The sequence below is a fragment of the Schistocerca piceifrons genome, chromosome 3, assembly GCF_021461385.2.
Source record: "Schistocerca piceifrons isolate TAMUIC-IGC-003096 chromosome 3, iqSchPice1.1, whole genome shotgun sequence".
NCBI lineage: Eukaryota > Metazoa > Arthropoda > Insecta > Orthoptera > Acrididae > Schistocerca > Schistocerca piceifrons.
In genome coordinates, this window is record NC_060140.1 from 739734268 (window position 1) to 739760140 (window position 25873).

At 41.0% G+C, this 25873-nt stretch overlaps 1 protein-coding gene across 2 annotated transcripts in view; it reads right to left on the minus strand.

The window, feature by feature from the left end:
- Nucleotides 1–25873, minus strand: part of LOC124787656 (MOB kinase activator-like 2) — a 395585-nt gene that overhangs the window by 36564 nt on the left and 333148 nt on the right. For both annotated transcript variants that reach the window (XM_047254458.1, XM_047254457.1), the window contains exons 2-3: nucleotides 5916–6079; nucleotides 5544–5640 (exon numbers count right to left, since the gene is read on the minus strand). In XM_047254458.1, coding sequence (XP_047110414.1) covers nucleotides 5544–5640; nucleotides 5916–6079 — 261 coding nt within the window. The remainder of the gene's footprint in view (nucleotides 1–5543; nucleotides 5641–5915; nucleotides 6080–25873) is intronic.

The window sequence follows — 25873 nt, forward strand, 5'->3', positions numbered from 1 at the left end:
CTGTATTGTTATTCATCAATGTTTCAGTTCAACACAAGGTTTACGTTCTAACAAATACTGACAGAAAATACAGAAATTTATATTTGGAATAAACATATTTCTCTTTTTGATGAACTGCTGCTATTCCCAGTCCAAGTCGTTTACTACTTCATCACCATCACCAGTTGTTTTGCTACCCAAATAGCTAAACGTGTCTGCTACTTTTAGTATCCTATTTTTTAATCTAATTCTCTCAGCCTCATTTGATTTACTTGAATTACACTTCATTTCCCTTGTTTTATTTTTATTCATATTCATCTTATATTTTCAAGATACTACCCATTTCTTTCAAATGATGTTTCAAGATATTTCATCTGGCAAAATTACAATGTCATCAGCAAACCATGTTGTTCTTATTTTTCTATTGAAATTTATTCCTTTTTCAATTTCTCTTTCATTTCCTTTGGTGCTTGCTTCTCTTCTGTTTCATTTAGAGCTCGCTGAATATACATATTTAATAACATGGGGGGAGGAGGGGGTGGGGAGGAGGAGATACTCTGCAGCCGGTGTCACTCCCTTCTGAACTATTATGCCCCTTTCAGGACCACTGGCTCTTACAATTTTAGTTGATATATGGGTACTATTCAGTACATTAACTTTTAAGAAAAGATCTTTTCAACTGGTTGCACCGAAGCCGCTATTTATTTATTTATTTATTTATTTATTGGCTGATAAGTTTCAGGCTTTGCCCATGTTGACAAGCAACCTATTACATAGGATGAAATTTTATGAGTGGATGCATTGAATGTAAATAATAAAGATATCAGTAACATTATGGTCCAGGCAGTAAGTACCTACGTATTTTGTATTTGGGATATAATTGGCATCGACAGTTCTATTTACGTCATCAGACTTTAGATGTATTTCAGATCTGCATTCAAACATGTCACTGTTATACCTTACCTGTAGTATGTCAGCATATGAGCACAAGATAAATTTTCCTTAATTGTGGTACATTCATTATTCAATCTGATCCAAATGACAACAATATATCATAAATGCAGTATTTGCTCTCCCTGGAGCTCACTGTATATCATGCTTGCTTATTTTTTGCAAGTGTTGTCATAAATTTGATGGCTCTGTGACTGTATTAGTATTACCGGCTTTGTCCAGTGTGGGACACAGTGATCCACCACATTACTGTTGTACAATAAATTTTCATTTTATTTTTCCGTTGCTTAAGTGGAGACATATTATTTAATTTGTTTTTCTACATACGACAGTACTGTCCTGCTGTTTTAATTGGTTTTTCAGTGAATAATCTGTGGTCAGGTATTTGGTGAGTGATTAATGTAGGATGGGGTGCAATTTATATGTGATTATGGAGGTACTGAAATTTTCTATGAACTGTTTGCTGCATAATTCTGTTTATTCTTTTAACAATTGTTCTGGGTGCTTAGCCATATGAAAGTAGATTTTTATTTATTCTAAAACGTCCATTAATTGGCCTTTGGTGGCATTATTAAAATTGTGAATTTTCTCCGAATATTTTGAGAGGTGTCTTTATTTCCTCTGGGTTGTGTGCTGAAAGAAGAAAGGTTATTTTCATTTATGTCTGTGTTTCTCTATATCTTGTTTCAAAAGTTCTGCCTGTCAATCCAATGTAGGCCTTTTTACATTCACTGCATTCGATTTTGTTAACTCCATAATGATTATATGTTTTGTCTATTTCAAGAATGATTTTAGTGTTACTGATGCATAATCCTTTTTGTGATTTTATTTCTTTAATGTGTAATTTGTTCTGTCTGATACATGTCCCCAGTATGGAAGTGCCACAAATTTATCTATCTCTGTTGTTTCAGTCTTTGTCAGGGTGATTTTGTCTTCGAATTTTTTTCATTTTGTATTTAATTTCTTTTTACACAGTATTACTTAGAGCGTATTCTGTGATTTGACCTAGTACTGTTCTAAAATATGCTTCTTTATGGCTCCTTGTGAATTGTGGAAGTTAATGCTGTCATTGAGTTCATGTATGATTGTGTAGGTGCTATTTCTGTGCATATTATCAAAATGTTGGAAGCTGCTAATTTCCACTACTGATCAGTTAGATAAAATGATGAAATCACCTATGTACCCTAGATAGTACTTTACTTTTCCTTCCCAATGGTCTTGTTTCTCAAATAATTTATTTTCTAGGTGGTCTGGAAATCTAAATCACTAGTGTAGCTGACAGGCAACTAGCCATCACAAGATCAGTTTTCTGTGAGAGTATTTTAGCGACTGGAGCTAAAATACTTGTGAGATAGTATCATCATTGGTAGTTCCACTAATTCTTGAACTTATGATTGTGATATGTGTCTGCATTTCAAGGGTTTTCTTTTACACTAATAGTCTCATCAATGGACACAACTGTGTGTATATTAATTACACCCAAAGAAAAGAATGTACTGTCATCTGGGATTTTTGTGTCTTTAATCTCTAAGAATTAATCCCAGCAAGTTTTTTGAGTATACTGTGTACTGTATGTGTAATTGTTGCATATGATTTTGTTCAGCTTTTTCTCAGTTAAGAATGCAAGATTGTTTATATAATTTACAATGAGTCTAATTGTGACATCTGGTTAGTGTACTTTCCGTTGGGTTCTTAGCTTGGAGCACTGGGGGTTAGTAACTATATACTTATTCTGTTCTTTTTGTGTTAAGACAAGTTCAGATTCCTTGATTACTCTTTTTATTAGTTCTTGGAATCTGTTTGTGGGGCCTTTATCTATATGTGTGAGCCTTAAAGAATTCTATTGTTTTATTTATATACTAATGTTTCTTCATCAAAACAATCATATTACCTTTGCATGCTTGTAATGCTATGATGTTATGTGCTTCTCATTTCATATTAATGTTGTACAAATGTTGTAGTTCATTTTTTTTTATTACCATTTTCTATTTTCATATTATGTCGTACAAGAATCTATGACATTGGCAATTTTGCTAGCTAAGCTGCTTTGCTCTGTCATGAAAATTTTGCTATGTCCAGTGCTCCTTTTGCGTGATTGATCATGGAAACTACATTGGTGGCGTTTGCTTTTTTGACTGATTATATCCGAGTTCTTTTGGTGACAAATTCATTTAATTATTATTAAGGACAAGGTCTGCTAAATTAGTAACCTTTCAACTGAACTTAAAATAAGATTTTTTAGAACTATTTTCAAATACTGCTAATTTTAGTTAAAAAGAGCATTAAATTTCTGACTATGTTTTATTTTAACAACTTCCTACATTAATCACTCACCAACTATGAATACAAACTTTCACCAAAAGTCCAGTTATAACAGCGGGGCAATACTGTTGTATGTAGATTCCACTGAAATACAAATGAAGTACTATTTGCCCTCTTAAATAATGCTATAAATAAAATAAAAATTCATTGCACGACAGTAATATGATGGAACATTGTGTGTCACACTGAACAAAGGCAGTGACAGTAATACAACTGCATACTAAACTGAATATTTCAGAGATTATATAAGAGCATCATTGTTGTGCATGGAACAGATCATGGACAATGAAGAAACCACAATTAAGATAAATAAGTTGCTCGTACATACTACATCAAGGCAGAACTACAATAATTATGACATGTTTGGATGCACATCTGAAGCACGTCCAAAGAGTGATGCTATGAATAGAACTGTTCACACCAAGTAAATCCAAAACATAAAACATGTATATGGATCATAATATTAATCATACTGGATTATCTGCATTTGATGAATCCACTCATACATTATGTTCTCTACAATAAGTGGCATTTGAAAATGAGCAAGAGCCAAAAATAGTCAGCTAATAAATAACTAGTGGCTTTGGGGCAAACAACTGAAAATGTCCTTCCTTAATTATCTGAGAGCTACAAGATGCAACATACTGAAAACCTTTACAATACATTAATTTTAAAGGCATATGGTGCCTGGATTAATGTATTTAAAATAAACACAAAATAATTGAAAGGAAAAGTTTTACACACTTAAAGAAATACCATTTAGAGCAATGCACATTGTGACTATCACTTTAAACAGCTTGCTTTTTTTTTGTAAATTATGTAAAGAAGACAGTGACACTACATATTTCACATACAAGTAATATGATCAGAAAATATACAATATACAAGGTGTACAACTTTGCTTCAGCCATTTGCCGATAGGTGGCGACAACGGTAAGTAGTGGTCGAAAGAAACAGATCGCAGATGTCAGACAGTTAGCTTGGACCTCGTCAACATAACCTCATTCAAACATTAGTCGATTTGTGTCTGCATCATAAAGTTGTTCTTGATTGAAAATGTCAGTTTACGAGCCTAATTCTCGTCATTGACGGGAGGTGTTACTGTCTTGTTTCAATATGAAGAAAACAGCGGCTGAGGCTCATTGAATGCTCTCAAGTACGAATGGTAAGGACGCTATTAGTGACAGAACGTGACTTGAGTGGTTTCAACACTTCAAAATCGGTGATTTTAACGTTGTAGACTGGCGTAGTGGTGGAAGAGAGAATGGTTTTGAAGATGCAGAATTGGAGAGACTGCTGAGTGAAGCCTCGTGCCAAACTCAAGAAGAATTGGCACGATTAGTGGGAGTGACACAGAGAGACATTTCAAAACGTCTCAAGGCTATGGGCATGATTCAGAAAGAAGGAACTTGGGTCCCGTGTGAGCTGAAACCAAGAGACGTTGAACGGCGTTTGTGTGTTTGTGAACAGTTGTTTCTGAGGCAAAAATGGAAGGGATTTCTGCATTGTACTGTGACTGGGGACAAAAAATGGGTTTATTAGGATAACCCTAAATGCAAAAAATCATGAGGATATCTGGGCCATGCTTCCATGTCGACGGCCAAACAGAATATTCATGGCTCCAAGATCGTGCTCTGCATTTGGTGTGACCATCTCGGCGTTGTGTACTATGAGGTGTTAAAACCAAGTGAAACAATCACTGGTGCCCGTTATCAAATCCAATTAATGCATTTGAGCAGAGCATTAAAAGACAAATGGCTGCACGATAAAGAGATTTTGCAGCATAACAACGCTCGACCCCATGTTGCAAAACAGGTCGAAATGTACTTGGAAACATTAAAATGCGAAGTCCTACCCCACCTGCCGTATTCTCCAGACACTGCTCCCTCTGACTATCACCTGTTTAGATCAATGGTGCATGTCCTGGCTGACCAACACTTCCGATCTCATGAAGAAGTCACAAATTGGATCGATTCGTGGATCGCTTCAAAAGATGAACAATTTTTTCGACGCGGGATTTGTACACTGCCCGAAAGATGGGAGAAAGTAGTGGCCAGCAATGGAAAATACTTTGAATGATATATGTGTAACCAATTGTTCCATCAAAGCCTCAAATGTAGGGGGAAAAAAATGGCGGAAGCAAAGTTGTACACATTGTATATACTTCTACAAAGCTTTGGTTGTCAGGTAAGGTGTTAAGTCAAATATCAACCAATGTGTCAAGAATTTTCAGTATTCAAAGATGTAAGTATGATGAACAAGATTATCATCTGAGGCATCCGTCAGCTTACCTGTAACCTGGACCAGTCATGTCTGGGCATCCAGACATTGTACAAAATTCTGATATTGTCCCATACAAAAGATTTATATGATCAAAAAATGCAATAGCTGAAACAAAATAGAACAGATACTTACAACAACCATACTTCGAGGTATTCAAAAATTATTAATAATATAATTATTTGTGAAATACAAGTACTTTGCTTAATCAGTTTGTAGATGATAATCTAAAATCTACACTGGATAATTCTGCTTCCACAAAAAAAAGTAAATTTGAATTTATTTTATATTTGATAAGGAATTTCCAAACACTAGATAAACTTTTAAAATATTTTTGTGATAGTAGTTGTGTCTACTGTCATCTAAAACAGATTACAACTTACTATGGGAAGCTAGCCATTCATTGTAGTCTACTCCTGCTGGTAGGTCCACCAAGACTCTCAGATCAATATCAGGTAACTTTCGCTCAAGGAGCGCTTCTTCGAGGTAAAGTTTTGGATCATCTGCACTAGGGGTTGATGGTTCTTTATCTTTCCGACGGGCTTTCCTGTAACACAGATGACAAAATTTTAAACATTCGATGGCAGTACAGAGCTCATAAACCAATTCCAAAACTTCGCACACATCAGGAACATGAACAGTTATTAGACATAATGTAGAAGAAATGATATAGTGCGTTATCCTATTAACAGCCAGAAAAAGGCAGCCTTTTATTAAGACTGATCGTATTGATTTTCTTTCATTTTGTTGATGTGTATAATGTGAAAGGAAAATTTTACAGAAATTAAATGTAACAAAACAATAATATACTGGTATTTTGTTGTACCAAGACAAATATATAGATATCATCATAGGAAAGTGGTTAAAAAAAATCCTTCAATATTTCAAAAATAGCAGCAGTTACAACACAAAACAGTAAAAAATTAAAAGTAATGATGGGCCTATGGTTCACTTAACATCTTACTGTATCCACCAGCTGGTTTGGCCAGTAGCAGACTGTAAGTACCCCTCGCCCTTACCTAGATGAAAGGTGAAGATGGTCATCAGGTTTGAATGCAGAAGATAATCTCACAATCTGATGGTGAATAAAATGGAGGAATTGCCTTCAAGCTCGGGGGTTTAACAACCCCCATTTAGTCACTGGAATTGCATGATCCAACTTATACCTTTACAAATAATCAAGCCATGTAGAAAGTTGTCTACACAAACACATTATCCCTGGTTCTAACTGTTCAAATCACCCTGCCAGAGTGCACACAGGCCATTTTCTTATATTAGCCTGCACCTCATACTGCTTTCAAACACACAAATGTTAACTAGATGCTAAAGAATTATTAAAGTAAAAGTTGACAAAGATAACCAACAAACAGAAGAGTACTAGAAGATCAAGAAATAAGGTATCTCGGTATCACCCTAGGCAATTTGTAATGGAATAAACCATGAACCATGGACCTTGCCGTTGGTGGGGAGGCTTGCGTGCCTCAGCAATACAGATAGCCGTACCGTAGGTGCAACCACAACGGAGGGGTATCTGTTGAGAGGCCAGACAAACGTGTGGTTCCTGAAGAGGGGCAGCAGCCTTTTCAGTAGTTGCAAGGGCAACAGTCTGGATGATTGACTGATCTGGCCTTGTAACAATAACCAAAACGGCCTTGCTGTGCTGGTACTGCAAACGGCTGAAAGCAAGGGGAAACTACAGCCGTAATTTTTCCCGAGGGCATGCAGCTTTACTGTATGATTACATGATGATGGCGTCCTCTTGGGTAAAATATTCCGGAGGTAAAATAGTCCCCCATTCGGATCTCCGGGCGGGGACTACTCAAGAGGATGTCGATATCAGGAGAAAGAAAACTGGCGTTCTACGGATCGGAGCGTGGAATATCAGATCCCTTAATCGGGCAGGTAGGTTAGAAAATTTAAAAAGGGAAATGGATAGGTTAAAGTTAGATATTGTGGGAATTAGTGAAGTTCGGTGGCAGGAGGAACAAGACTTCTGGTCAGGTGACTACAGGGTTATAAACACAAAATCAAATAGGGGTAATGCAGGAGTAGGTTTAATAATGAATAGGAAAATAGGAATGCGGGTAAGCTACTACAAACAGCATAGTGAACGCATCATTGTGGCCAAGATAGATACGAAGCCCACGCCTACTACAGTAGTACAAGTTTATATGCCAACTAGCTCTGCAGATGACGAAGAAATTGAAGAAATGTATGATGAAATAAAAGAAATTATTCAGAATGTGAAGGGAGACGAAAATTTAATAGTCATGGGTGACTGGAATTCGAGTGTAGGAAAAGGGAGAGAAGGAAACATAGTAGGTGAATATGGATTGGGGGACAGAAATGAAAGAGGAAGCCGCCTGGTAGAATTTTGCACAGAGCACAACATAATCATAACTAACACTTGGTTTAAGAATCATGAAAGAAGGTTGTATACATGGAAGAACCCTGGAGATACTAAAAGGTTTCAGATAGATTATATAATGGTAAGACAGAGATTTAGGAACCAGGTTTTAAATTGTAAGACATTTCCAGGGGCAGATGTGGACTCTGACCACAATCTATTGGTTATGACCTGTAATTTAAAACTGAAAAAACTGCAAAAAGGTGGGAATTTAAGGAGATGGGACCTGGATAAACTAAAAGAACCAGAGGTTGTAGACAGTTTCAGGGAGAGCATAAGGGAACAAATGACAGGAGTGGGGGAAAGAAATACAGTAGAAGAAAAATGGGTACCTTTGAGGGATGAAGTAGTGAAGGCAGCACAGGATAAAGTAGGTAAAAAGACGAGGGCTAGTAGAAATCCTTGGGTATTAGAAGAAATATTGAATTTAATTGATGAAAGGAGAAAATATAAAAATGCAGTAAGTGAAACAGGCAAAAAGGAATACAAACGTCTCAAAAATGAGATCGACAGGAAGTGCAAAATGGCTAAGCAGGGATGACTAGAGGACAAATGTAAGGATGTAGAGGCATATCTCACTAGGGGTAAGATAGATACCGCCTACAGGAAAATCAGAGAGACCTTTGGAGATAAGAGAACAACTTGTATGAATATCAAGAGCTCAGATGGAAACCCAGTTCTAAGCAAAGAAGGGAAAGCAGAAAGGTGGAAGGAGTATATAGAGGGTCTATACAAGGGCGATGTACTTGAGGACAATATTATGGAAATGGAAGAGGATGTAGATGAAGATGAAATGGGAGATATGATACTGCGTGAAGAGTTTGACAGAGCACTGAAAGACCTGAGTCGAAACAAGGCCCCCGGAGTAGACAATATTCCATTGGAACCTCTGACGGCCGTGGGAGAGCCAGTCCTGACAAAACTCTACCATCTGGTGAGCAAGATGTATGAAACAGGCGAAATACCCTCAGACTTCAAGAAGAATATAATAATTCCAATCCCAAAGAAAGCAGGTGTTGACAGATGTGAAAATTACCAAACTACCAGCTTAATAAGTCACAGCTGCAAAATACTAACACGAATTCTTTACAGACGAATGGAAAAACTAGTAGAAGCTGACCTCGGGGAAGATCAGTTTGGATTCCATAGAAATACTGGAACACATGAGGCAATACTGACCTTACGACTTATCTTAGAAGAAAGATTAAGGAAAGGCAAACCTACGTTTCTAGCATTTGTAGACTTAGAGAAAGCTTTTGACAATATTGACTGGAATACTCTCTTTCAAATTCTAAAGGTGGCAGGGGTAAAATACAGGGAGCGAAAGGCTATTTACAATTTGTACAGAAACCAGATGGCAGTTATAAGAGTCGAGGGACATGAAAGGGAAGCAGTGGTTGGGAAGGGAGTAAGACAGGGTTGTAGACTCTCCCCGATGTTGTTCAATCTGTATATTGAGCAAGCAGTAAAGGAAACAAAAGAAAAATTTGGAGTAGGTATTAAAATCCATGGAGAAGAAATAAAAACTTTGAGGTTCGCCGATGACATTGTAATTCTGTCAGAGACAGCAAAAGACTTGCAAGAGCAGTTGAATGGAATGGACAGTGTCTTGAAAGGAGGATATAAGATGAACATCAACAAAAGCAAAACAAGGATAATGGAATGTAGTCGAATTAAGTCGGGTGATGCTGAGGGAATTAGATTAGGAAATGAGGCACTTAAAGTAGTAAAGGAGTTTTGCTATTTGGGGAGCAAAATAACTGATCATGGTCGAAGTAGAGAGGATATAAAATGTAGGCTGGCAATGGCAAGGAAAGCGTTTCTGAAGAAGAGAAATCTGTTAACATCCAGTATTGATTTAAGTGTCAGGAAGTCATTTCTGAAGGTATTCGTGTGGAGTGTGGCCATGTATGGAAGTGAAACATGGACGATAAATAGTTTGGACAAGAAGAGAATAGAAGCTTTCGAAATGTGGTGCTACATAAGAATGCTGAAGATTAGATGGGTAGATCACATAACTAATGAGGAGGTATTGGATAGGATTGGGGAGAGGAGAAGTTTGTGGCACAACTTGACCGGAAGAAGGGATCGGTTGGTAGGACATGTTCTGAGGCATCAAGGGATCACCAATTTAGTATTGGAGGGCAGCGTGGAGGGTAAAAATCGTAGAGGGAGACCAAGAGATGAATACACTAAGCAGATTCAGAAGGATGTAGGTTGCAGTAGGTACTGGGAGATGAAGAAGCTTGCACAGGATAGAGTAGCATGGAGAGCTGCATCAAACCAGTCTCAGGACTGAAGACCACAACAACAACAACAACAACAACAACAACAAGGTAGGGTAAAACAAACCGATTGTTGACATTGCTTTTGAACCTAATAAGAAAGCTTCAGTTCAATGGTAATGTTCTGATTCTTTGCTGTGACAACACAAATTACATCCAGATCAATGCTCATGTACTCCCTACAACAGACAAAACCCATAAAAAACAGGCCAACTTTGGGACAAGAACATCAAGACTTTCTTGGGTTACTTCAAACTTAAATGGAGAGAAACAGGCTAGTCTTACCATATAGTATACTCCAGCAGATCAATGAAGAAAATAATGAAAGTCCAAGTACAAAAAAATGCCATGTTCAAATAAACCATTACCCCTCCATGATTAAGATGAATTTTGTCTTCCCTCCAAAAGGCTAAGAAGCCCATCAATAAAGGCTGCAAGAATGAAATGACCACACAAAAGTCAATGAAAATGTTTAAAAAAAACCATCAACTGCAACTGAGCCGACTTTGCCAATATCTGACACCCAAAAAATGGGAATACAGCTCAGGTGACATCTGACAAGGTATTGGCATGCAAAACAGATGCCTGGCAATGATTTAAATGCTAAAGAAACAGAAAGACTTAAGACATATTATGTGAGAGTAGAGAAATATACCTAAGTATTCAAATACATTAAGCAATTCTACAAGAAATAACAGCACTAACAGATTGACCACGACATGCAGAAAATAAATGTCAGAAATGTTTATCGAGCATTCTAGTTATGCCTGTGTTTTACTAATGAAAATGGGACCTTGTGCCCACACAATCTACACCTAGATCTATACTCTGCAAGCCACTTTATAGTGTATTGTGTTGTGGAGAGAAAACTTTTCACATCTGGTTTGGTATCTTAACATGTGGCCTATATCTCAGAAAGTATTTGATTCTGATTATATTCTTACAGGACTTATTCTGATTTTGATCAGCATCCTCTCCTGTAAGAATATCAAACACTTACTTTAAATACCCTGTGTAACAACTTAATGAACCAAAACATGTGCAAACACAACCTACTAATAACAACGCAAATAAGATTACAAGGAACAAAAATGTACCAAAAGTGGTTCAGGGAGAACATAGTTCATTGTATTGTTATTCAAGTTTGTGTAGCTTTCACTTTCAGTGACTTGGCCAGAATCAAGACTGACTGAACTTTCCCTTTTTCACGGACATACTGTAGTACAAATGGAGCTCACATTGTGATAAAAAGCTTCAAAAACGTTGTCTTGGAGGTGGTTTACCACCAGCTAGTGTAAACTGCAAATGATTAGCATTCCAGCGCAACTTCACATGTAGGCATAAGTAACACCATCTACATTCTGTGAATGAGTAAAGATTACACAGGATCTTTCATTCGGAAATTGCATTTGAATGTTGGTTGTTTGCGAGTATTTTGCATTACGCCTCATGAAAGAGAGCAAAACGTCCACCACAATGTGTTGGAATTCGACAAGTCAGCACAGCGATTATTATTGCAGATTCTCTTGAAATGGCAGTAGCGGCAGGCTTGCCGACAGTGGTGGTTCCGACAACACTGAATATATGGCACGTCCTCGTCTTTTCTGTCAAGTCCCAGTACTGCATACAGAATGTCTGAAGAGAAGGAACTTAGTCAGATTGCTCGATTTATTGTCATAGGGTGCCAGTGAGTACACAACACAATCGTATATGGTTCATGTATCCAATAATTTGGACAGCAGCCATTACATTTCAACGTGTTAAGGCCTGTAGCTAAGAGGTCTCCATGATTTTATCAGTCAACAAGATCACATTTTGTCCATGCTGTCCTGACCTACCACGGTGCAGAGGGTTTTTGTATGTTGTCATGGCCAACATGTTTTCAAATCTCTCACCCACTGAACACACACTGTCAGGGGCAGCCAAGAGACTGGTGTGCATGACTAGCAAGTCACTATGATGTATTAATTACGGTATACTAGACAATGACATATCTTTATTACTTAAGCCAAATTTTTTTATTGAAACTACGTTTATTACATGGTTCTGAAATTTCAATTCCTGAATATTACGTTCCAACTCCACTCCAAAATGTGATCAAAATAGTAACTAACAAAAGCTTGCACAGGTCCGTGCCCCTTTCTGGTTCTGTATTTCCTCATATTAATCATTCCTGCGGTGGTTTCTTCCAGTTTTATGCAATCACAATGTGGGGAATATTTCAGTGCTCAACAAATCCAGAACATCTGCAAAAGAGTGTGCATGGAAAAACTCAAAATCATAATGAAAGTTACAAGTCTCTGATAGGAAAACTGTGCCCCAAGACAACATATGCTTCCACAACTGCTGACGAAATTGCAGCATGCGATGCTCGTTTAGTTTTTAACTGTGCTAATCTCGGCAAACGACGGACTCTACAGATGCTACGAATTAATCCAGGAGATTTCAAATTGTCAATACTGAAGAAAGTTGATAACAGGAGAATTGATGCAGCTGAAATTATTATTCCTCAGTTTGAAAATCAGGTTAACCCAAGAAGACAAGCAAAGAAAAGACTGCTTTAGAGTGAAGAGGAGAATGCATACAGCTTACACTATTTCACCGAGATAAGGTAAGGCCTAATACCATGACTGTCAAACCTTCAATTCAGGTTGACTGTCAAATCTTCGATTCATGTTTCCCGTACTTACATTTTGGCAATTTTATGTGCCTTTTCCTGGCAAATCATTGACATTATAGAGCTTAAAATTTGGCATTCAGTTAGTCAATATTCTAGTGAAACATTTTGTGGAAGGAATTTTCACGTACTACAATAGTAAGGCATCTATATAAGAGAAAAGCCCTAGGATTTGGTACTTTTTTTTACGGAGATCTGCAGAGCTGTAAAAATCTAGCGAAAGACTGTATTAATAGTATGTTACAGCGATATGAGTAATAGTGGTATATCAACATTTGTACAAAAATACTTTAGTTTTGTTCTGACATATTTTTCAAGAAAGGAACCTTTGTATTCACCTTGCTGAAAAACTTCAATTGTTTGTAATAAAAAACATATAACTTCAGCAAGCATGAAAAAACATTATGTACCGATATAACATTCCTTAGCAATGGTGCCAAATTCAGTTACACTGCATTGAAAACTTCGGATTTTATATTGCAATGTCCCTCCTTCAGAAAAATATTATAAAGATTAGTTTATCATAATTTCTCATTTGAATAGAATTCACTGTTGCTGCCAGAGATGGCAGTTATGCATGCTAAATTTCTCACCCCGTATTCCCAGTAATTACTTCCTACTACGGTTTATGTTAGCAGTAAATAAAATTTCGTCCTTCGCTATACTTCGCGTTGTGGCAGTTCTAATGGCCAGGCGGATGTGTGACGTGGCGGGTACAGTAGTCGACCGCGTGCAGGAGAGACAGAGCGGCGCCCTGAGACTCCCGCGCGAGTGCGCAGGAAAAGATAAACAGACTGCCGATACCCGCAATCTCCGCAGGCGCCGCGGCGTTCCCACACGCGAGACACGTCCTTACCACGTGGGCGCAGCGCTCGTGTAGCGCCGTGAAAAAGCTTGCACCAGCAAACGTACTCACTCTGCCAACGTTTATCCACGGTGTACGCTTGTGACACATTCTTGAAATCTGCTCTTTCTGAAGTCCTTAATAGTATGAAAATGGTTGAGTGACAGTGTCACAAGCTCACTGGACAAAATATTTGTCACTCCGGCAGAAGAGCACGGTTGCCTTGGGACGCTGTAGGTAGGTAGTGTAGAACTGATACCAGGAGCTCCCTCCATAGCTCACGTAATTCTTGGCAGAAAGTGGTATGTATGTGCCAGCTGGTTGTATGGAATCAGCGCAGCAAAATGGTTCAAAGAAGAGACGTGTCTTAACAGTACAAAGGAATTAGCGTGTTTCGACAGTCCTACGACCAAACTGTCAATAGCGTTGCGCGACTGTTCGGCGCATCAACGCCAGCTATCCAACGCGTGGCAACCATGTTACACAGCGTAAGAACGGTGGTCTTAAAAAGAACCTGACTAACAGTGATCGCAGGTGATTTTCACTCTTTTCAATGTGAATCAGTTTCATGTCTGACAGAAACTGCCGATGTCAGTGAACGCAAATCCATCACAACCTGTTTCCAAGTTATGTTGTGTTTCATTTGAACAAGCAACTTCGAAGCTCCTGCAATCCGTGTTTCACATTATTATTATTATTAATTATTATTATACACAGTACTTTGTTATACACAGTACTTTAATACACAGCACTGGAAATGCCACTACCCAAGACAACCAAACGGTACCTCTAAACACTCCAGCATGGGAGCAGACACAACCACAACACCCTCTAATAACGCACAAAGGACACCTTGGGTGACGAATTTCACGCTGATTGCGGGTACGAAACTAGAGAGAGCACATGTCGCGATTAAATCATCTTGCGAACGAGGCTTAGCTTAAACTGCGGCGGTACTCGTGTACCAGGGTTGTTCAGATGGGCTCAAATAGCAACATTCGGCAAGACACTGTAACGCCTCAGTGATCTTGGATGGTGTCCAAGGGGTTCCACGGACATGAGGCCCGTAGCTGATCCCGAAGTCACCTGACGTAAGTGTTACACAACATATCTGGCAATCTGCCGCGAGGAACGTCCGTGTCTTGGCCCTCTTCTGATCAATGACCGTAAGCGGTCGGTTGTTAGTGAGAGATCAATCACCACCTTCAGGTCGGAAGTGAATGCTACGTCTTACTAGGAAAGTATATTTAATTCATTGTTCTTCAGTGTATTGGCGAATACACTGGAACACATTAATCTTTATTTCTGCATTACGCACCTTTCATTACGGCATCACACACGAAAACTATCTGGTACTGTAGTGCTGTAGTCTTTTAATCATGTTACGACAGCAGAGCTGGAAGTTCAGAGCTCACCCACGCTGCAGTTTTCAAAGCTGATGCAGCACTATTATTATTATATTATTCTTGGATCTGCAGCCGGACCACTGTCCACACGAGGTAAAATATGTAATCTTGTTGCAGCTTTCTTTTATGAGAGGGGTGGGGGTGGGGAGAACAACGGTCTTTGACTCGCTCGGCAGAGGTACTTACCCCACCCATGGTCATTCATCATTTCCGCCTGCTTTCACAGCTAGAGTGCTTTACCTTCACCTTGCGTCGTGGGTCAGCAGTGAAATTTCTCTCGCTTTGGTTATCTGTGGCGTGTAAAAGGGCCGCTGTGTTTCAAGGCTGTCTGATAGGATTTTTATTTAAATATCAGATTACGATGGAACCCGGACACTCTTGACAACGGCCACGAATATCTCTACGTTTGTATAATGACCGGATATTTCTGATTTATGCTACAAGGAGAACACGGCAAGTGGCACTACCCGATTATCCAGAAACTTCGTACAATGGAAGAGGAGCCAAAATTAGCGTACACGTGCTTCGGCTTATCCGTAGATATTCCACTGTTTCTCAGAAACCGATCGCCAAGGTTTTCGACACAATTAAGATGCCCTTTAGCGCGCGACAAGCTCAGTCCAATTGATGGCAGAGTGGCTAGCGTCACGACGTCTCGCTTTTGCATCGCCAGCCGCTGTGACCGAGCGGTTCTACGCGCTTCAGTCAGGAACCGCGCTGCTGCTGCTGCTACGGTCGCAGGTTTGAATCCTGCCTCGGTCATGGATGTGTGTGATTACCTTAGGTTAGTTAGGTTTAAGTAGTTCTAAGTCTAGGGGACTGATGACCTCAGATGTTAAGTCCCATAGTGCTTAGAGCCATTTGAACCATTTGAGCTTTTGCATCCTGTGTTCGAAACACTATTATTGTTTTCATTTATTTTATTTTTGTCATTTATCTATCCACGTTCGTAGCAGGCTGCTACACGAATGTTTCTTATTCCCTTAGCGGGTACAAAGCCGTTATGTTAACTGTAAAATTACACATGGGTAATTTTATGCATTTCTTATACACACATCAAAAAAGTTTTGCATCACCCCAGTTCCCAAAATTCCCGAAGATAGACGTAGACTGTGGATATTGTATCACAGACACATTCTCTTTGACTGTTCAGAGATTTCACTAAACCCGCTCAAAGATGTTAACAACTATACATGAGCAGCGCCTATTAGACGGAGAGGGGGTCTGATAGCCGATCAGTTCCAGTCATTCCACCAGGAAGGAGGTACACGGCTCGTGTCGTCTGTAGTTCAACCATGCCTAGACGGTCAATACCGCGGTTCCATCGCGTCCGGATTGTTAATTTGTGCCAGGAAGGGCTCTCAACAAGGGAAGTGTCCAGGCGTCTCGGAGTGCACCAACGCGACGTTGTTCGGACATGGAGGACATAAGAGAGACAGAAACAGTCGATGGCATGGGTCGCTCAGGCCACCCAAGGGCTACTACCGCTGCCTATGGATTATGACTTGGGAGGAACCCTGACAGCAACGCCACCATGTTGAATAATCCTTATCGTGCAGCAACAGGACGTCGTCTTACGACTCAAACTGTGCGCAATAGGCTGCATGATGCGGACCTTCACTCTCGACGTTCATGGCGAGGTCCATCTTTGCAACCACGACACCATGCAGCGCGGTCCAGATGGCCCCAACAACATGCCGAATGCACAGCTCAGAATTGGCATCACGTTCTCTTTCCCGATGAGTATCGCATATGCCTTCAATCAGACAATCGTCAGAGACGTGTTTGGAGGAAATCCGGTCAGGCTGAACGCCTTAGGCACACTGTCCATCGAGTGCAGCAAGGTGGAGGTTCCCTGCTTTTTTGGGGTGGCATTATGCGGGGCAGAGGTACGCCGCTGGTGGTCATGGAAGGTGCCGTAACAGCTGTACATTACGTGAATGCCATCCTCCGACCGATAGTGCAACCATATCGGCAGTATATTGGCGACGCATTCTTCTTCATGGACGACACTTTGCGCCCCCTACGTGTACATCTCGTGATGACTTCCTTCGGGATAATGACATTCCTCGACTAGAATGGCCAACATGTTCTCCAGAGATGAACCCTATCCAACGTGACGCACCAATCACTCTGAGGGATCTACGCCGAATCGCCGTTGAGGAGTGGGACAATCTGGACCAACAGTGCCTTGATGAACTTGTGGATAGTATGCCACGACGAATACAGGCGTGCATCAATGGAAGAGGATGTGCTACTGGGTATTACAGGTACCGGTGTGTAGAGCAATCTGGACCACCACTTCTGAAGGTCTCGCTGTATGGTGGTACAACAGGCTTTCACAGGTTTTTATGAGCAATAAAAAGAGCGGAAATGATGTTTGTGTTGATCTCTATTCCATTTTTCTGTACAGGTTTCGGAACACTCTAAACCGAGGTGATGCAAAACTTTTTTTGATGTGTGTATGTGTGTGTGGGGTGTGGTATTTTCAGGGATTAAAATCTTTTTAAATTCTCATCGTCTTATATTTAATTTTCATATCAATTCTTAGTTCTTATATTTTGTTTCGATGTTTATTCATCAGGAAGATTTGATGCATTCCCTTGAATGATACAGATCGTACACACATTCGAAATACAGAAATTTCGAACATCACGTGCGTCGCGCGAAGGCAGGTTTGCAATAATTTCGTGGCAAACTATGCATAACGGATCACTTGCAATTGATTACGAATCAAGAAACACTACAGGAATTTCATAGGAAAACAATTTTTTTCCATTGTTTAAATTCATTCACCACACATACAATTATGAGACGAATAACGAAAACACAGTGGAAAACATTCGTGAAGTAATCTCCTACGGACACGACCACATAAATGTAAAACGAAATTCAAAATAGTAATCAGATTTCGAACACGGGGAGCAAAATCGTAAACCGCGACGCTAGCCACTGTGCCACCGCTTTAGCTGACCTAATTAATTGCTAAAACGCACGTCCAGTAACTCGTAAAATTTGACCGTCGTTTTCTCAGAAACGATCGAATATCTACGGATAAGCCGGTACACATGTTCACTTATTTTGACCCCCTCTTCCACTGAGTGAAGTTTCTGGGAAATTGGGTTATGACACTTGTCGTGTTCGCCTCGTAAGAAACCTTTTTAAGCACTTGACAATGGTCTATGGTACGTGTCGAAATTTAAATAATAATAACAACTAAATAATAAATATTAATAACAACTAATCGAAATATCCATACCCAATACAACAAATATACAGAAGAAAACAGGAGAAAAAAATTGAAAAATACATCCAACTGGCTGAGGAAGTCAAAGACATGTGGCATCAGGATAAAGTTGACATCATACCAATTATACTATCAACTACAGGAGTCATACCACACAATATCAATCAGTACATCAACGCAATACAGCTACATCCAAACGTATACATACAACTATAGAAATCTGTAATTATTGATACATGTTCAATTACCCGAAAATTCCTAAATGGAATGTAACATATACGATACAGTTAAAGGGAAGTCACGCTTGATCAAGGTCCGCGTCACTTTCCATTTTTAACCAGACATAACGTCTGAGACAGGAAAGAAAAATAATAATAATAATAATAATAATAATAATAATAATAACCTTACTGATAACGCCGGAAAGATCATGTCCGTCAAAATTAATTTCCTCAACAGAGGAAAGTCCACTGGACCTGACGGGATACCAATTAGATTCTACACAGAGTACCCGAAAGAACTTGACCTCCTTCTAACAACCGTGTACCGCAAGTCTCTAGAGGAACGGAAGGTTTCAAATGATTGGAAAAGAGCACAAGTAGTCCCAGTCTTCAAGAAGGGCCGTAGAGCAGATGCGCAAAACTATAGACCTATATCTCTGACATCAATAGGTTGTAGAATTTTAGAACATGTTTTTTGCTCGCGTATCATGTCATTTCTGGAAACCCAGAATCTACTCTGTAGGAATCAACATGGGTTCCGGAAACAGCGATCGTGTGAGATCCAACTCGCTTCATTTGTTCATGAGACCCAGAAAATATTAGATACAGGCTCCCTGGTAGATGCCATTTTCCTTGACTTCCGGAAGGCGTTCGATACAGTTCCACACTGTCGTCTGATAAAGTAAGAGCCTACGGAATATCAGACCAGCTGTGTGGCTGGATTGAACTGAACACAGCATGTTGTTCTCAATGGAGAGACGTCTACAGACGTTAAAGTAACCTCTGGCGTGCCACAGGGGAGTGTTATGGGACCATTGCTTTTCACAATATACAGGGTGATTCAAAAAGAATACCACAACTTTAAAAATGTGTATTTAATGAAAGAAACATAATATAACCTTCTGTTATACATCATTACAAAGAGTATTTAAAAAGGTTTTTTTTTCACTCAAAAACAAGTTCAGAGATGTTCAATATGGCACCCTCCAGACACTCGAGCAATATCAACCCGATACTCCAACTCGTTCCACACTGTCTGTAGCAAATCAGGCGTAACAGTTTGGATAGCTGCTGTTATTTCTCGTTTCAAATCATCAATGGTGGCTGGGAGAGGTGGCCGAAACACCATATCCTTAACATACCCCCATAAGAAAAAATTGCAGGGGGTAAGATCAGGGCTTCTTGGAGGCCAGTGATGAAGTGCTCTGTCACGGGCTGCCTGGCGGTCGATCCATCGCTTCGGGTAGTTGACGTAAACTGTTTATACCAACGTTTAATACACCACCTATCAGGAGGTTTAACACCATACTTCGTTCGAAATGCACGCTGAACAACTGTCGTCGATTCACTTCTGCCGTACTCAATAACACAAAAAGCTTTCTGTTGAGCGGTCGCCATCTTAGCATCAACTGACGCTGACGCCTAGTCAACAGCGCCTCAAGCGAACAAATGTACAACTAAATGAAACTTTATAGCTCCCTTAATTCGCCGACAGATAGTGCTTAGCTCTGCCTTTTGTCGTTGCAGAGTTTTAAATTCCTAAAGTTGTGGTATTCTTTTTGAATCACCCTGTATATAAATGACCTAGTAGATAGTGTCGGAAGTTCCATGCGGCTTTTCGCGGATGATGCTGTAGTATACAGAGAAGTTGCAGCATTAGAAAATTGTAGCGAAATGCAGGAAGATCTGCAGCGGATAGGCACTTGGTGCAGGGAGTGGCAACTGACCCTTAACATAAATGGTTCAAATGGCTCTGAGCACTATGGGACTTAACATCTGTGGTCATCAGTCCCCTAGAACGTAGAACTACTTAAACCTAACTAACCTAAGGACATCACACACATCCATGCCCGAGGCAGGATTCGAGCCTGCGACCGTAGCAGTCGCGCGGTTCCGGACTGAGTGCCTAGAACCGCTAGACCACCGCGGCCGGCTCCCTTAACATAGACAAATGTAATGTATTGCGAATACATAGAAAGAAGGATCCTTTATTGTATGATTATATGATAGCGGAACAAAAACTGGTAGCAGTAACCTCTGTAAAATATCTGGGAGTATGCGTACGGAACGATTTGAAGTGGAATGATCATATAAAATTAATTGTCGGTAAGGCGGATGCCAGGTTGAGATTCATTGGGAGAGTCCTTAGAAAATGTAGTCCATCAACATAGGAGGTGGCTTACAAAACACTTGTTCGACCTATACTTGAGTATTGCTCATCAGTGTGGGATCCGTACCAGGTCGGGTTGACAGAGGAGGTAGAGAAGATACAAAGAAGAGCGGCGTGTTTCTTCACAGGGTTATTTGATAAGCGTGATAGCGTTACGGAGATGTTTAGCAAACTCAAGTGGCAGACTCTGCAAGAGAGGCGCTCTGCATCGCGGTGTAGCTTGCTGTCCAGGTTTCGAGAGGGTGCGTTTCTGGATGAGGTATCGAATATATTGCTTTCCCTACTTACACCCCCCGAAGAGATCACGAATTTAAAATTAGAGAGATTCGAGCGCGCACGGAGGCTTTCCGGCAATCGTTCTTCCCGCAAACCTTACGCGACTGGAACAGGAAAGGAAGGTAATGACAGTGGCACATAAAGTGCCCTCCGCCACACACCGTTGGGTGGATTGTGGAGTATAAATGTAGATGTAGAATGTTTTTCTGAAATGTGTCTGTTATTTTTAGCAATTTCGTACTCCTAAAAGTAAATGTTAACTGCCACTAAAAATAGATGTAGGTTACAAGATAATTGTAGCAAATCAGTCTTGTAACTTGATGTTTCGAATCTGAGCTTTTAGGAAACCTAAAGGATGACTATGTTGCTGGTGCAATGTATTGGATTCCGTAAGCTCCCTTTTGTAAAAACTGTGTTACAAATCAACATAAACGATACTACCCGCATAAGGCGGATGTCGCATTCAACACCGTCGCCCTGCTGTTGGTGTGTGGGGAGGAGTGTGTTGAGTAGGCCCGCCGGACAGGAGAGGCCTGGCCGCTGTCGCTGCTACCCGAGCACAGGACCCGCAGCGGGGCAGCTGCTGAAACGCGAACCGACCAGCCAGCTGTCCGGGCCGCCTAGTGCCGCCTTTGTAAGCTTTCACGCATCAGCTCCGTTCCAAGGACTCTGGCGAGTGCCTTTCAGCAAACGCACACACTGGCTAGGAAAACACTGCCTTCCTCCACCGTCTGCAAATCAACGCCACAAATACAGGCAAGCGCGACACAACGGCGGACGTGTCACTTCGCAACGTTTCTGTCAACAGTTTGTTGTGCGGCAGCAACAGCAATTATAGCTCGTTAAATGGTTCATTTTGTGTTTAGATAAACATGAGAGCTGGAGGAATGTACGCGAAAAAAAGAACCCTTTCAGCAAGTTCAAGCACATCCAACGAGAACGACTGCAGCATACTTTTGAGCTCTCTTCCTGTGCCTCATCTCCTTGCCTTTTTTTCCCTTTCATCTATCTTGTGACTGGTCTGATGCAGCCCGTCACATTCCAATCCCCTGTACCAATCATTCATCTCATGAGTAGTATTTACGCCCTCCTTAAGCCTCGAGGAATACGAGTCGCCATCCAAGTTTCAGGGGTGTTATATGTTCCACAACTATCGGGATACGAAAGTCACAAGTCTCACGTTCCCCATCAAAATAGGAAACATGCGAAAATGTTACGCGTTTCTTTGTAGTCTATTTTTTCCGAGTCAGTTCCTACTTCGCTGCACAGAAGAAAGCTTGAAAATAATTTACGATTTCAGTCCCTTTCATGTCTTTGGCATGTGACACGCCAAGACTACAAAAACGGAACCACATGTCACAACACGACACGGAAAAAATACCTAATTTAAAATCAGAATTCTGGAGAGAATATAAAAATCTGTCCGACTAAAACAAAAAATGGTACTCCGAAAAAGTCAGACTGGTTAGTTAACTACCTCTTTACAATTTTTACCGGAAGGCATGGAATCCAGAAAGTAGGTATACAGAAGGCGATGAAGTTACTCTCAATCAAGTATGTACGTTTTATTTTATTTCACAATTTATACAGCGCGGTACACTGCCTATTGCCTGTGCTATAATGACAAAAATTAATTATATATGTACACAAATGTACATATACTTTCTAATTCTGATTAACCGTATATATATTCAGTATTATATATATGAGTATATATATATATATTCAGTATATATTAAGTATTTGTTCAGCAAAAGAAAAATTCGGAGTAGGTATTAAAATTCATGGAGAAGAAATAAAAACTTTGAGGTTCGCCGATGACATTGTAATTCTGTCAGAGACAGCAAAGGACTTGGAAGAGCAGTTGAATGGAATGGACAGTGTCTTGAAAGGAGGATATAAGATGAACATCAACAAAAGCAAAACAAGGATAATGGAATGTAGTCGAATTAAGTCGGGTGATGCTGAGGGAATTAGATTAGGAAATGAGGCACTTAAAGTAGTAAAGGAGTTTTGCTATTTGGGGAGCAAAATAACTGATCATGGTCGAAGTAGAGAGGATATAAAATGTAGGCTGGCAATGGCAAGGAAAGCGTTTCTGAAGAAGAGAAATTTGTTAACATCCAGTATTGATTTAAGTGTCAGGAAGTCATTTCTGAAAGTATTCGTATGGAGTGTAGCCATGTATGGAAGTGAAACATGGACGATAAATAGTTTGGACAAGAAGAGAATAGAAGCTTTCGAAATGTGGTGCTACAGAAGAATGCTGAAGATTAGATGGGTAGATCACATAACTAAAGAGAAAATATTGAATAGGATTGGGGAGAAGAGGAGTTTGTGGCACAACTTGACCAGAAGAAGGGATCGGTTGGTAGGACATGTTCTGAGGCATCAAGGGATCACCAATTTAGTATTGGAGGGCAGCGTGGAGGGTAAAAATCGTAGAGGGAGACCAAGAGATGAATACACTAAGCAGATTCAGAAGGATGTAGGTTGCAGTAGGTACTGGGAGATGAAGAAGCTTGCACAGGATAGAGTAGCATGGAGAGCTGCATCAAACCAGTCTCAGGACTGAAGACCACAACAACAACAACAACAACATATTCAGTATATTAATATTCCCCCATTCGCATATTAAAACCCCATGTCACATAATTTAGCAGCGTCATTGTTTTTGTTTATCTGATCTTTGCCGCTTAGTTCCAGTTATACCTATTTATTTTAACACTTGCTGATTTGTGTAGTGTGACAGACTCCGAAGGTGTGGACGCGCGACTTTATAAAGGGACTGTCGCGACACAATGGATCGAAACGGTCCGTATCCAATGTCGCACGATTTCCGTCGGAAGGTGTATAAGAGGCTTTGGTTAATTTTCCTATATACACTCCTGGTAATTGAAATAAGAACACCGTGAATTCATTGTCCCAGGAAGGGGAAACTTTATTGACACATTCCTGGGGTCAGATACATCACATGATCACACTGACAGAACCACAGGCACATAGACACAGGCAACAGAGCATGCACAATGTCGGCACTAGTACAGTGTATATCCACCTTTCGCAGCAATGCAGGCTGCTATTCTCCCATGGAGACGATCGTAGAGATGCTGGATGTAGTCCTGTGGAACGGCTTGCCATGCCATTTCCACCTGGCGCCTCAGTTGGACCAGCGTTCGTGCTGGACGTGCAGACTGCGTGAGACGACGCTTCATCCAGTCCCAAACATGCTCAATGGGGGACAGATCCGGAGATCTTGCTGGCCAGGGTAGTTGACTTACACCATCTAGAGCACGTTGGGTGGCACGGGATACATGCGGACGTGCATTGTCCTGTTGGAACAGCAAGTTCCCTTGCCGGTCTAGGAATGGTAGAACGATGGGTTCGATGACGGTTTGGATGTACCGTGCACTATTCAGTGTCCCCTCGACGATCACCAGTGGTGTACGGCCAGTGTAGCAGATCGCTCCCCACACCATGATGCCGGGTGTTGGCCCTGTGTGCCTCGGTCGTATGCAGTCCTGATTGTGGCGCTCACCTGCACGGCGCCAAACACGCATACGACCATCATTGGCACCAAGGCAGAAGCGACTCTCATCGCTGAAGACGACACGTCTCCATTCGTCCCTCCATTCACGCCTGTCGCGACACCACTGGAGGCGGGCTGCACGATGTTGGGGCGTGAGCGGAAGACGGCGTTACGGTGTGCGGGACCGTAGCCCAGCTTCATGGAGACGGTTGCGAATGGTCCTCGCCGATACCCCAGGAGCAACAGTGTCCCTAATTTGCTGGGAAGTGGCGGTGCGGTCCCCTACGGCACTGCGTAGGATCCTACGGTCTTGGCGTGTATCCGTGCGTCGCTGCGGTCCGGTCCCAGGTCGACGGGCACGTGCACCTTCCGCCGACCACTGGCGACAACATCGATGTACTGTGGAGACCTCACGCCCCACGTGTTGAGCAATTCGGCGGTACGTCCACCCGGCCTCCCGCATGCCCACTATACGCCCTCGCTCAAAGTCCGTCAACTGCACATACGGTTCACGTCCACGCTGTCGCGGCATGCTACCAGTGTTAAAGACTGCGATGGAGCTCCATATGCCACGGCAAACTGGCTGACACTGACGGCGGCGGTGCACAAATGCTGCGCAGCTAGCGCCATTCGACGGCCAACACCGCGGTTCCTGGTGTGTCCGCTGTGCCGTGCGTGTGATCATTGCTTGTACAGCCCTCTCGCAGTGTCCGGAGCAAGTATGGTGGGTCTGACACACCGGTGTCAATGTGTTCTTTTTTCCATTTCCAGGAGTGTATTACAGTTTATGTCTTCCCTTACAATTTTCGCCTATTACGCCTGCTCCTAGTACCGGAGAAGTTATTATTTGACATTTTAACACATGTCCAATCCAGTCTCATCGCGGGAGCATTAATCATCAAAACGGTGCGAACAATTCATCTCTTGTTTGCAGACAAAATAGAGACTTCCATTTCCATACGAACAGTCATCGAGCGGGCAATATTCGAGCAGACTCCTAGTTTCTAACCAGTTCACGTAATTTCTTCCACATTACCCTAGCACTGACAGATGCCGCGAAAATATTGTTACTGCTTAAACTTCAAATTAAACTGACGGATACTTCTGTGCTGTAACGGCCTACAACGAATTTAACAATGTATCGAAGAGCAGTCTAACTACTTAGGCGCAAATCGTAGCTGCTATAATCGATGTTTTCTATCGCGATGAGAAGTTTCGGTGGCCTCGTTGAATTTCAACTTGAATCACTAACGGTAGAAGTTATCTAACAATCGAATTA